The following is a 13,790-nucleotide window of genomic DNA, read 5'->3' as shown; positions in this document are numbered from 1 at the left end:
AGATGAACTTACAACAAAATTCAATTAAAAAGACTTATGAAATGATAATTCCATTTGCTTGGTGTTTCTAATATGTGTGTCACACTTTTCCCAAGCGACTCTGGGAAAAGTGGAAGTCAAACTCAACGATGAATATGAATCATTGTAAATTAATATATTAAGTTATGGATGGAAGTCAGTATTTAACTCAAGCTATCAAAAAATAAAAGTTTGTGTGAGTTAAATTTTGCCACTTATTAAGTACATTGAAAATGTTTGTGATTTCTGAAATTTTTGACATTCTTCACAAAACTGCAGTTAAGTGAGTTGTATTCTTAGCAATTCAGACTTCGATTAATACACTCTTATTAGAGATCAGAAGTCAAACTGAAAAAATTACCAAAGTCCTCATCCTGCAACCACTAAACAGGAATGCTTCTCATTGAAGTCAAAGGGAGTTTGGTTTACATAAAGATTTCAGAAATAAAGCCAGAGTATATAGATTTGCTAAGAACTTAAAATGGTGAAGAAAGCTGTTATTAGCCTTAAATAATGTTACCCCTTTTTATTTAAAAATCAGATAACTGAAGGCAACGATAAAGATGTTTGCAACATTAAAATCAAGAAGAGATGAAAGTTTTGCTCTTCAGATATTAGGTTATTTTCTTTTCTTGTTTCAAGCATTTATCAGCTTCTGATCTAAAGCTAAGACAACAGCATGAAGTAGCTTAAAGAGGGTCTGACCACTAATTTCCCAATCCTGCAATAAAATGGATGCAATCAAACAACCCCTGTGGTCCTGTCCCCCAAAATCATAGTTCTGTGCAGGTGCAGAGATCTGCCTGTACAACTCTCATTTCATAATCAAGGCCTACTTTTATCCTGATACTTAATTTTTTTGAAAAGATAAGTGAAACACTTAAAAAAATCTAAGTATTTTTAGTAACAGTTAAAAAGGCTTGTTTAAAATATGTAACTTAAGCTAACGGTGTCACTTTAAAAAAGTATTTATATTACCATGATGACCTACTGTATTTAGAAATGAATTGGTTCATTTTTAATCAATCACTTTTTGTCTCTAATAAATCTATTAGGTTATTGAGATCAAGGAACTATAATTTTCTTTACTAAGAAAAATTCAGGCAGATTTTTAGAAAAGTGTGAACAGAAGCTTTGTTTTTATTACAAATCATACATTAAAAAGTGCAGCAAGAAAATCTCAACTATATTGATAGTCTGTAATGATCACACAACTGAAGACAGAATATACTTCATGTGATATATTATGGAGAGAGAAAGTCATTGAGAAAATATGCTAATTATAGCTATTAGTCATGCATGAGGTATCCTTCCACACACTGTACAACAATGAGGTACAAAACAGTATCCAGTATAACAAAACTAGGAGAAATACATTTGTGAAACAAAATACTGTAAGGTTCACAGAAACAAAATAATTTGGCATTTACAGTCTAATCAGGGTAGGCAGCACTTTTCATAGACTTTCAATCAAAGTAAGTAGCAGGGATAGAGCAAGGAGCAAAGAGGTTACCAATGCACAATTGTGGATTGCAGAAAAATGTTTTGGTTTTAAATAAATAAATGTATATAAGAAAAAGATATATCTCACTTTTATTTTAAGTTAGGACTTTTGCACCAAAATTTCAGTATACCAGATGGTGCCATTAGATGCTTTATCCATATTTCTGCACACACAGTCACAAAAAAAAAAAAATTGCCAAAATTTGAAGCTTTTTATAATAGCAAGATAGAATCTTATTGTTTTGTGCTTTCACTCATTAAATACCTTACCCAGATGTCATTAATGGTAAAATCATGATATATTTTCAGTAATCAAATGTGTTTTTTAAGAGAGAAATGAAAGGACATTATTCTCATTCATTGTTTATGAAAAGTCATATCAGATGATGATGTATCAGTATCTAGTTTTACGAATTTACTGGTGACACTAAAAGAAAAAAACTAACCAATTACAAAAATAAATGACATCTATATGCACAAATGGGCAACCTGAGGATTGAACATATATATATGCTATCTATTTCCTATAGCAATTTTGTAAATCACAAGTTCTGATCTAAATTAACAAAGGATATGAGAATACAATCAGGTTATCTTCATTCTGTGGCTGCACAGAAACTCAGCTATAAAACAAGAAACAACAAAACATTCAGTTTTGAAAATTCTAGTTAAAACACATCATGTAATAGACTCCTTACTTCTATTTCTGCAGATTCCACACGATTTTCAACAATCTCAATGCACTGCCTCTTGATTGGTGGTTCTTCACTGATCACGGTTTCTTCAGCAATGTCTGTTGCTGGTACTGTTAATACTTCAATAAAAACATTTATATAGATAAATATGAATACAAGGGCCAGTATTTACATTACATAAAACTATTATGTAAAATTCTACTTTCAAGAGTAAACGGAAAAGCCAGCTTTTCCGACAGAAAAACTACAGCTCAATGAAACACTCATTAAATTCAAAATGTTATACTACTACTTTTAGTGCATCTTCTGTTAGAGCAGGGCTCTCAAACACGTGGCCCGCCACGCTCCCCGTGCCCTCCCCCCCGCGGGATTGCCCCTCCATGGCGCTGCGAGCCCCGCGTCACACTCTGAAGCAGATGGCAGCACGTTCCTTCAGTCTGAGGGGGAGGCTCCTGCACTGCCTCCTTCCAGGCACTGCCCCTCACAGCTCCCACTGGCGGGAACAGGGAACCATGGCCAATGGGAGCTTCGTGGAAGGTACCTTGAGGAGCAGAAAGTGCAGCAGATGCAGGCAACCCTGAGCTCCTCCCCCTCCGACAGAGGCTGCAGGGACACAGTTCCAGCTACTTCCTGGAACAGAGCGGCATGGGACCAGGGGCCAGGGCAGGCAAGGAGCCTGCCCTGGCCCCGGTGCGCGCCGCTGCCACCCCGGAGCCGCTCTAGGTAAGCGGTGCCAGGTTGGAGCTCGCACCCTGAACCCCTCCTGCACCCCAAACCCCTCCTGCATCCCAACTCCCTGCCCTGAGCCCCCTGCTACATCCTGCATCCTGACCCCGTGCTGCACCCCTCACCCTCTTGCACCCCACATACCCAACTCCCTCCCCTGAGCCCCCTGAAGCATCCCTCCTGCAACTCAACTCCCTGCCCTGAGCCCCCTGCCACATCCCACACCCCTCCTGCACTCCCTGCCCTGAGCCACCTGCAGTACCCTGCACCCCAACCCCGTGTCGCACCCCTCACCCTCTTGCACCCCACAGACCAACTCCCTGCCCTAAGCCCCCACCACACCGTGCACATCTGCTGCACCTCAACTCCCTGCCCTGAGCCCTGCTGCACCCTGCACCCTTTTTGCACCCCCTGGGGCAGCGTTGGGGTTGGGACTTGGGGGAAGGCATTGGAACGGGGCAGGGAAGGGGTGGGAAGAGGCGGGCCTAATGGAAGGGGTGGAGTGGAGGCAGGGCCAGAGGCAGCGAGGGGTGTGTGTCAGCGATGCGGCCCTCGGATCAGTGCACTAGTCCTCATGTGGCCCTCGTGGTCATTTGAGTTTGAGACCCCTGTATTAGAGATTTCAAAGGTCTTTTTTAAATTTAGGTTCACAACACAGCAGGGGTGATGATTAGGTGGTATCAACCCCATTGTACTCACAGGTTAACAAGGCATACAGTAACTCCTCACTTAAAGTCATCCCAGTTAACATTGATTCGTTGTTACGCTGTTGATCTATTAGGGAACACGCTCGTTTAAAGTTGTGCAATGCTCCCTTCTTCCTGCTTTGTCTACTGCTTGCAGGAAAAGCAGCCTGTTGCAGCTAGCTGGTGGGGACCTGTAATCAGCTTCCCCCTCCCCTAAGTTCCCTATGTTGCAGCTGCCCAGCAGACTACCAATTGCAGGCTATCAACTGCTGGCAGTTCAGCTGTTCCTCGCCCCACTGCCATGTGTTGCTCTTGCCCTCTGCCTTGGAGCTGCTCCCAGAGACTCCTGATAAACCAAGCTTCATAATCCTCATAGCTGTGAACAGCATTAAATTGTTTGTTTAAAACGTATACCGTGTGTATATCTATATAATATATAGTTTTTTGTCTGGTGAGAATTTTTCCCCTAGAACCTAACCCCCACTATTTACATTAATTCTTATGGGGAAATTGGATTCGCTTAACATCGTTACATTTAAAGTTGCATTTTTCAGGAACATAACTACAATGTTAAGTGAGGAGTTACTGTACATTAAGTGACCAGTCACAAGGTCACAGAGAAAAACTGTGTGGCAGGGCTGGGAACAGAAACTAGATCTCCCTGCTCACAATTCTGTGCTACAAGACTATCTCCTTTTAAATAATTTGTGAAAAGTAACATGGCTTATATTTTTGAGGTCAATCATGTAGGCAATTTGAAAAAAATCTAGCAGTTTCGTAACCCTGAAAAGATTATGGTCATATTTATATCATTGTATACATATTTCCTAACTATTCATTTGGTTGGCTATATGCTCTTCTAAAGGTCAGTTCAATTAGTAACAGTATAGATTCATGTTTCATGATAAATGGCTGTATCTACCCTCACACTGTAGACCAAATCCTGGACCACAATGCATGGTTTTAAGAAGCCATATTCTGCATTGGGAATCCCAGGGGGTGATCTGATGATGGGAAACCAAGAAACGAATCAATTCCATCAGGAGTAGCTGTTACAGGAAATATTTACACAAAACTCCACAACCATTACTGCAGCGTCAGGGCAGCAATAGCTCCCGCAGTAAATGTACTCTTGTTCCAGTGGGTACAATGTGCATTCATGAATCCACCAGCTCTGCCCCTGCTCCTCTCCCAGACCACCCTCAAAAGTCCTGGGTATCCTGGAGTCCAAAGAGGATCCCCACAGAGCAAATCTCCATGGTATGCAAACGCTGTTCCTGGAATTGGGTCCTCAAATTCTGCATCCCACTTTTCAGCCTGAGTTCCTCTCAAGGGTCCTAACTACTGAAAGTTGGTTTGATTGTTGGTGTTCTATATTTTCTATTTTTGATGCTGAATTTATAACAACCTGGACTGATAGAGCTAACTCAGACAAGCATCACCTTTCCCTTCAACATCTTCTCTCCTCCTCCTCATACCTTAGAAATTTTTCTTCCTCCCCCAGTCTTTTCTTAATATATTTACATACTCAAATCTCATTGGTTAAATTAATTTCTTAAACTTTATTTTTCCCCCCTAGTCTATTTTTTATCCATTTTAGTGGACTTACACATCTACAGAAAAATGCAATTCAAATGGCATCTCACTCAACCACGGCAGATCTAGAGAAGTCATTTACTGCGTATAGGAAACGTCAATTCTATCTGCTGTGCACAGAAATAGATCATGTAAAAAGTCCAACGTTTTCCTGAACTATCAATATTTTAAACTAAAATTATTCTTGAAGTTCACATTGAGTATCTTGTTTCCACTCACCTTGCTGTCCATCTGGCATAGTCACAATGATTGGCTGACCTATTCCACTGGTTGGAATTGAATGGAGATTACTAAGCTGAATGCCATCTGTAACTATAGTAATAACTTGTTGACCTCCAGAACTGACAACTTGCTGAATTGCACCATCCACAGATTCTGCAGTCACTACTTCTTCTGTTGCTACAACTGTTGATAAAGTGTAAAGAAGGTCAGAATATTTATAATTTACAAATTGGGACTCAGAATTTAGTAACTATTAGAAGCCTTTTACATGCCACTTCAAATTCAATGTTTCTTCTGCAGCTATAAATCTAATGCATTATTAACACATAAACTATGCTTATATGATCTAATCCAAAGTTCACTGAAGTCAATGGTAATCTTTCATCAGTGCAAGAAACGTGAAGTTTCAAAAATATATGTACTGGTACAAATTCTGTCCTGACTGCAATGAATGGGATTGAACAGGGCAGAATTCAGCCCAAAAGAATATAATCTGATTTTAGTTAGCATTTTTCATACTTTGTAAAATAAATTTGGGATATTCTGAGTTAGGTATTAGTATTGCAGTAAGAGTGAGATAATTTTTTTTGAAGCGCCCAATAGCTGTTGTGTTGTCTGCACACAGCTTTGTACATTAGAAACTCTGAGAAGATTAGTAATGAAACAAATGTTTTACTCAGAGTCTGCTGAAATGTGCCCTGAGATCTTTAAAATTTGAATTTTTTTTAATTCACTAAATTCTTTAAAAAAAGAAGGGTGGCATGGTCTGGTATTGCCACCCTTACTTCTGCGCTGCTACAGGAGGGGCACTGTCTTGACAGCTGGGTGCCCAGCCAATAGCCGCCACTCTCCAGCCATCCAGCTCAGAAGGCAGCACAGAAGTAAGGATGACAATACTGTGACACCGTCCCCCAACACCACCACCACTCCCTTTTGGGTCAGGACCCCCAATTTGAGAAACACCGGTCTCCACTGTGAAATCTGCTTAGTATACGGTAAAAGCACACAAAAGACCAGATTTTACAGTCCGTGACGCATTTTTCATGGCCGTGAATTTGGTAGGGCCCTAACTATATGTTGTCAAATTCCTGTCAGATGTATAAAGTAAAGAAACTGGAAAAAATAATATTTTGTTCTTTAATATTTTCAGTTGTAATAATCTCAGCGTGACTTGTAACAAAAGTTTTGGATAGAAATGCGGGTCTAGATCCTCATGGTATAAATTCATGTAGATCCAATGAAGTCAGTGAAGTGATGTCATTTTACACCAGTTGAGAATCTGGCCCATGACCTACAAGTTATGGTATCTTCTTCCTAGGCAGTAATAGGTAAAAAGACCTCTGTAGGATCTTAAAGTTGTATTGTATGGGTGTTCCACATACAGAAAGCCGAACAATACCCAAATGGTCTTGGTAGAGGGTATGAAGCAGGGCTAAGTGAACAGCATTGGATAATCTTGTCTATTTTCCACAGAAATAAAAACTTGGGAGTCAAATAAAATATTTACTTTGGGAAAGTAATAAGAAGCAAGTTACTTTAAAAAGGTAAATTAAATGTTGTATAACACTTTTACAAGATCAAAAATAATAAAAACAAACTTTTGCATTTCAAACCCATGATTCCAGAATGTATATACGCAATGACCCACTCAAATTCTTCTATATTACATTTATGAATCAAGCTAAAAACCAGCAAAGATATTATTCAGAGCATGGATAAACTACGTGTTATCCATCTCAGGTTGTTTTTATTTGCCCTTTAAATTATAGGCCCCGTCACAGTGTCCCTTATTTTTGAAAATGTCAGGAGGAAAACCCCTATGCCCCCCCCCACCCCGCCAAAAAATCAAAATAATACTAAGGCACAAAGAGCAATGTAAGCACTAGACAATCAAGAACATTTTCAAGCACATTAAACCTATGTTTATGTTCAGCCTATGTTATGTTAAAAGCAGAGGCTTTGATTTAAGCAGTAGACACTAGAAGGCTTTCTATCAGAGTAAAATTTAAAACTACAGCCTATGTCATCTCAGAAATGTCAGAGATCAGATAGATACAACTAAGAAGCTTTCATCTTTCCAATTAATGACAGCACAATTTAAAATGACTGTGCCATTCAAATAATGATTGCAATCACTGCTTTCTGAAGCACTGTCCGTAGAGATCCCTATCCTAAGGAATTACTAATAACACTCTTCGGGAAGTGTTTATGCAAGAAAGCAAAGTAGTATTAACTATATTAAACAATGAGGCTATGCAAGGAAATAATTTAAAATAAAAACTTGGTTTATTTTAAAGAAATGTATAACATAGGCTTACTGCTCAATAATTGCCAAAAACGATGACTCTATTGCCACACAGTCTCTGTTCAGGCTGCAAAGTAAAATGTCTGTTACTTCAGCAAACTGCTCTGACGTTTCAAGGAGCTGGGACTAAAGTTTAAACTTGTGCTTTTGGATGTAAACATCACTGGGGAGCCTGCAGCAGGGACACCCCTTATTAGGGGATGGAAAATTATTTTCCAAGTTGTTATTCTATTTAAAGAGGGGGAAAAAAATAGCCCTTCCCTTGCTCTCCATGTACATAGGTATTTATAATGGACCAATCACCAAACTACCTTAGACACCAGCAGGTACGTTAGTGCCAAGGGAAACGGCAGTTCCATTATCCTGAGAGATGCAGAAGTAATCAAAAGGTAGGATTTCTTTTTGAAGTGCAGGTGTAGGTTAGCAATCCTGTGCACACACTTGGGTTCAACCTCAGATGTGAACAGACCTATAGTTGCACTCCAAGTATTTATTTGGAACCATGTGCTTCTCTGATGTTTTTCCATCCAGGCAGAGCACTCCATGCTCCACCACACACTTAGAAGCAAGACCCCTTTTCACATAGGGGTATTCACTGGAATAGAAATTAAAATAAACAACTATTTGTTGGTCCAGTGAGAAGCATTTTCTCTCTGCTGCTTTGTAAAATATATTATTTTTAATTGCTAAACTATACATGGCTAGTAGGAAGGGACTGGGGGAAGGCCAACCTGGAAAAGAGGGAAAGAAGTGAAAGGTTTGAAATCTACACAGAAGATATGCACCAAACCTAACTCTTCCTCCTTATCTATTCACAGTTGTATATTTTGGAAGCTACAGCAAAGATAAGAGCCAAAAATGAATGCCCATATCTAAAGGTTTGCTAAATTATTTTACATATAATTATGACTCTCTTGTACCCTTTGGCTTGAATATACTGGTGTTGATACACACATAATTAATTACTTCTTTTTCCTGCTATACATTTTAAAAGCCATTGGAGACTTAAGGTTGTTTTATTTGTAAAGCTTTTTTTTTTCCAGGGCTTTGCATCTTTAATGGATTTCCGGCATTTGGCTTGGGTTCTACTGCATCATAGTGAAGGTAAGCCTATGAGAGCTCTCAGCCAGTTATCAAAGAACATCTACCACTGAATCCTAAATACACCGCTAATCTTGTAGATCTTCTCCAGCATTTAAACTCTGAAGTATTCTAAGAATGTAGTCTGATTTATTTGAAAGAGAGAGAATTAACCAGCGCAAATCTCTCCCTATAGAATGCTGCACAGTCAAATGAACTTGGACTGGTAGTCTGCAACTCTACATGCTTCTGATCGCTTAATGCTTTAAGTCTACAACTCTGCATTATTTTAATTTTCATATAGTCAAATGTTTTGACTATAATATTGAAAACTGAAATATGAGTCATGACACAATTTACTTGAGAAAATACCAAACCAAAACGTATAGATATTCCAATGTTCAGAATTATAATTACAAGTATTAGCATTACATCCACTGCAGTTTTAGTTTTTATTTGTACAATCCTAAATTAATCTATGAAGCAGCCACAATTTAACATGTAACTAAGACTAAGTGTAATATAGCGTGCATTAATGAAACAGTTTTTAAAATAGAAAATGCCTTAAACTGGGATGAAGCAGTTTATCCCGACATGCTAAAAACCATGATTTTACCTGGTAAAAATCCCCTCTGGAAAATATCAGGCCATCCCAAGCCTCGTTAAGAGTTCCCGAAAGAGAGAAGGAGAGGGCTACGCCCCTATTTATTTATTTTTTTAAAAGGAATAAAAGATGTAGGCTGTTGTATGTTCAGAGTAATTGGGGATAATGATACTTTATACTATCTCTGCAGTCAACTGATTCTCTGTCCTCCCAAAGCCTTGCAGAGTGAGACATGCTATCGATGGTTGCAGATACTAGCTGAAGATGCATGTTGCTCCTTTTCAGTGCAGCAGCAATATGTGCCCAGAAGAGTGTTCCCCAGTCCTATCCCCACTGGTACGATTCCTAGAACAGTGAATACATTTTCCAGCATCTTTGGTCACACTAGTAGTGCTATCCAGGCAGAATTTAGCTCTACATACGTTATATTTGTAGGCAAGGTGCTTCAGTATTTTATGGGCTGCACTCAAGTTAGTTAACAATTTAATCCAGGGGTCAGCAACCTTTCAGAAGTGGTGTGCCAAGTCTTCATTTATTCACTCTAATTTAAGGTTTCCCGTGCCAGTAATGTTTTTAGAAGGGCTCTTTCTATAAGTTTATAATATAAAACTAAACTATTGTTGTATGTAAAGTAAATAAGGTTTTTAAAATGTTTAAGAAGCTTCACTTAAAATTAAATTAAAACGCAGAACCCCCCAGACCAGTGGCCAGGACCCAGGCAGTCTGAGTGCCACTGAAAATCAGTTCGCGTGCCACCTTTGGCACATATGCCATAGGTTGCCTACCCCTGATTTAATCCAATATACTGAAGATTATTTAGTGGTCTTCACATGATGAGTGTGTTTTGTTTGAATGCTGTATTTTATGGCCATCTTTTCCTAGTTTAAAAAAATATGAAATTAAACAAAATGCAACAAGGAGTATGGTGGCACCATGCATCTGAAGAAGTGGGTTTTTTACCCAGGAAAACTTAACAGATTTATTTGGGCATAGTCCTTAAGGTGCCACCGGACTCCTTGTTGTTTTTGTGGATACAGACTAACATGGCTACCCCCGATACTTTAAACAAAATGTTTAGTGTTCAGATATTAAAAGTTTTTCTCCCAACTAGTAATACAGCAGGTCAGAAACCAGCTTTTGATCTGACTATAGGCTCTTGAATGATGTCATGTTTCACGAAAATGTGTTCCGCCTCCAGTAGATTCAGAAATACCAACTGTAAATGAAGAAAAAAAAAAAAAAAAAAAAGGTCTACTCTGAAATAGTTATGTCTTATATGTGGCAAGTATGATATGATCCTCATACATTGCAGATTTGAGCAAAATGGGTATTAATTTCTTTTCGGTATTCTTAAAATTAATTTCAATCCATTTTCAGACAAATTGTACTGCCAAAAGCTTTATCTCCTCATTCTTTGTGTTCGTTTACTCAATGCAAATAGATTACTTTGCTTTCTAACCTGGTGTTTCCGAAGAGTTGGACAGTGGAGCGGATGCTTCCGCTAAAGCTGCTAATGTAGCTAATACTGATGTTGATGAATTTCCGAATTGTACAGCAGATACTCCTGTCTCATCTAGTAGAAGAAAAAATTAAGTCAGTTCACAAACTTCTATTAGAATGTCACACAAGTCCCTATTTTTCACAGTGAAGATGTATATTGGTCTTGTTATAAACCAAAAGTGTTATTCTGAAGACAAGTTTGTCAGGTTAATGCAGTTTCTGATGAGTTACCTCAATTTACATTATTATTCTAAGTAACTGGATATTTATAATATGCAAAAGACAACAAAGAGGAATAAGGCACCTGCTGCAATCTTACCATCACTGTTCTTAATAGTCTTTGCATAAAATGGCAAATCAATCATGTACAAATTCCCAATAGCTATCCTAAATGCATGTAAATAGCTGTTGCATTTGATACGTCTGCAGAAGATACCAGACCTGTAAGGTTCACCACCCCTCCAGGTCCAATGATAAACTGTGGCGTGGCTGCATGTATTGTCACAGTATCAGGACTCTCTGGATTTGTATTGATTTGGTTCTGCATTGCAATCTAGGAGTAAAAAGACAACAATACTATTCAGTCTGCAAATAAACATTAAAAACAAACATATTATACTTCAATAAAAACGCTGTTGTTTTTTTTTTTAAATGACAGCTTCCTCCACAGGAGAAGGTAAATAAGACTAGATCAAAATGTAAATCTAGTCAGTCAGTCAGCCCCCACTCTCACCCTCCCCCAAAGTAATAATCTAGGAGCTATTTCAGGTAGATTGGAAAGAACAAGGACCGATGAGGACTGAGACCAAATTATGTAAATTGTGGCCAAGAGGCTGCAACTTTAGACTTCATCTTATTTGCTTCATAAAGGCAACATAATCTGAGTGAAGTGAAACAGCAGACTGCCACCAACACCTGTTTCCCTAGCATTTCAATAGTGAATACTCAATACCCTCACTTATTCTAGGCCAAAGCGGCCCACTTAACCATGAAGCTTATATAAAATTACATAATCTCAGCGTCTGAAAAGGTCTGAAGCTACCATGCAAGCGACTGTACCAGTAAACCAAAAAGCCTGGCTGTGTGAATCTGGGCATTATAATGGAACCAATCCTCACTAGTACAGAAAGTTGGGCTGGTGCCTAGTCAACAACAAGAGGGCATCTCCTCCCTCTCTGACCCTCACCAACTAATTTAGCCCCGACACGCGAAGCTTATCTAACACCGAAGCCAGGACATATTGTCAGAGATGTCTTAAAGTTTAGCTGCCATACCCCATCTGCAAACTATCCCAGCTATTCTGTAAATCAGAATGAGCAAGTTAAAAAGCCTAAAGGCCCTTCCTTCTTCGATTGGCAGGGGCTAGAAGCATTCTTCAGCCAATTTTTACACAAATAATATGTATTAGTATCATCTCACTTCTATGCTGTGGACCAGAGAGGAGAAAAACCATGCTCATCACCATGTAACCTCCTACAACTACTAAATTAACAATTTAGATGGTCAGCATCTTTCTGTAAGTTTCATCTGCATCATAAATCAAAAAGTTACCTGTAATATTTCTGCTACATCTTCATTCCCATTGTCTATTGCAATATCTAATGCAGTTTTGCAAAATTTACTTTGTGTGTGGACATCTGCTCCATATTTTATTAAGAGCTCAACCACTTCCTGGTGATTGTGTTCTGTAGCCCAGTGAAGAGCAGTCATCTTTAGCATGTCCTTTGCATTAACATCAGCACCATGCTGCAAACAAAAACATTACATAAATCAAATAATCACAGGCTGTTTTAACTGCAAAATGCTGCAAATGTAATGATGTCCAAGATGATGAAAATACTCTCTTTCACTTGCTTGCTGCAAGGAACTTCCTGCTGTCTTATAATTACTATTTCATTAAAAGTACTTTATAGTAATTACCACACACATTAACTCAAAGGATTAAATAATTCCTAGGACCACATGTGCAGGTTTTAGAAGATTTTTGTTTATACAGTACTGCATTATGAAGAAGTCTTATTTTTGGATGCCAATAAACAATTTGCCTGAAAGCACACTGATTGTAACAAATATTTAAAAATAAAATACAAAACTGAATGGGAAATAGAAAGTGCCACCTGTACCTTTAGTACAGATGTTAAAGTTTTAAAAAGCTCTTAAATTATTTAAAAAATCATTTTCAGCCAATTGAGGGATTAAAGAAAGTTACATCTATGCAGATTTATGATTAAGTAGTCTTCTAGATTCAGGTTCAGTTTCAAATGGCAGATATAAAAATATGTTTCTACCTTAAGTAAGACTTCTACTATGTTTGCATGGCCTTCAGATGCTGCCATATGCAATGGAGTTCTGTCCACTTTGGTTCTCGCATCCCGACTTACACCAGCTCGAAGTAATACTTCTGTTGTTGAATAGTGCCCATACTGTGCTGCTAGATGAAGTGGTGACGTTCCCAACTGTAATGTGGTACAAAAGTGGACTATTAACAAAAAAAAAAACAAAAAAAAAAAAAAAAAAAAAAAAACAGCACGAAGTACTCACTTCCAACCCTCTTGTTTTGTCTCTTCTATCCTGGAGGTACAGAACTCAGGCATCAGTCAACCACTTCTAACTCTATTTCTCTTAATAATCCTACCTTTCTCCCTTTTAATTTCATGGAAAGAAGGAGAAGCAGGTTGAAAGAACAAAATATAAAAAGAAAGAGTCCCAAGTTGAGATTTTCTGCTAACAAGTTCCCATCATCCAGAGAAAAGACCACTGTCTATGGCTTGCCTCTTCAAGGTCACATACACCTCTACTCCAAAATAATGTGATCCGATATAACTAGAATTTGGATATAACATGGCAAAGCACTG

The 13,790-nt window shown here is 38.4% G+C and overlaps 1 protein-coding gene across 6 annotated transcripts in view; it reads right to left on the bottom strand.

Annotated features, from left to right (window-relative positions):
- Positions 1-13,790, bottom strand: part of GABPB1 (GA binding protein transcription factor subunit beta 1) — a 38,476-nt gene that overhangs the window by 13,199 nt on the left and 11,487 nt on the right. For all 6 annotated transcript variants that reach the window (XM_032790617.2, XM_032790619.2, XM_032790616.2 and 3 more), the window contains exons 3-8: positions 13,224-13,391; positions 12,487-12,681; positions 11,377-11,488; positions 10,895-11,008; positions 5,444-5,629; positions 2,220-2,335 (exon numbers count right to left, since the gene is read on the bottom strand). In XM_032790617.2, the coding sequence (XP_032646508.1) occupies positions 2,220-2,335; positions 5,444-5,629; positions 10,895-11,008; positions 11,377-11,488; positions 12,487-12,681; positions 13,224-13,391 (891 nt within the window). The remainder of the gene's footprint in view (positions 1-2,219; positions 2,336-5,443; positions 5,630-10,894; positions 11,009-11,376; positions 11,489-12,486; positions 12,682-13,223; positions 13,392-13,790) is intronic.

The sequence above is a fragment of the Chelonoidis abingdonii genome, chromosome 9 (assembly GCF_003597395.2).
Source record: "Chelonoidis abingdonii isolate Lonesome George chromosome 9, CheloAbing_2.0, whole genome shotgun sequence".
In the NCBI taxonomy this organism is placed as follows: domain Eukaryota; kingdom Metazoa; phylum Chordata; order Testudines; family Testudinidae; genus Chelonoidis; species Chelonoidis abingdonii.
This window is presented reverse-complemented; position numbering and strand designations above follow the sequence as displayed.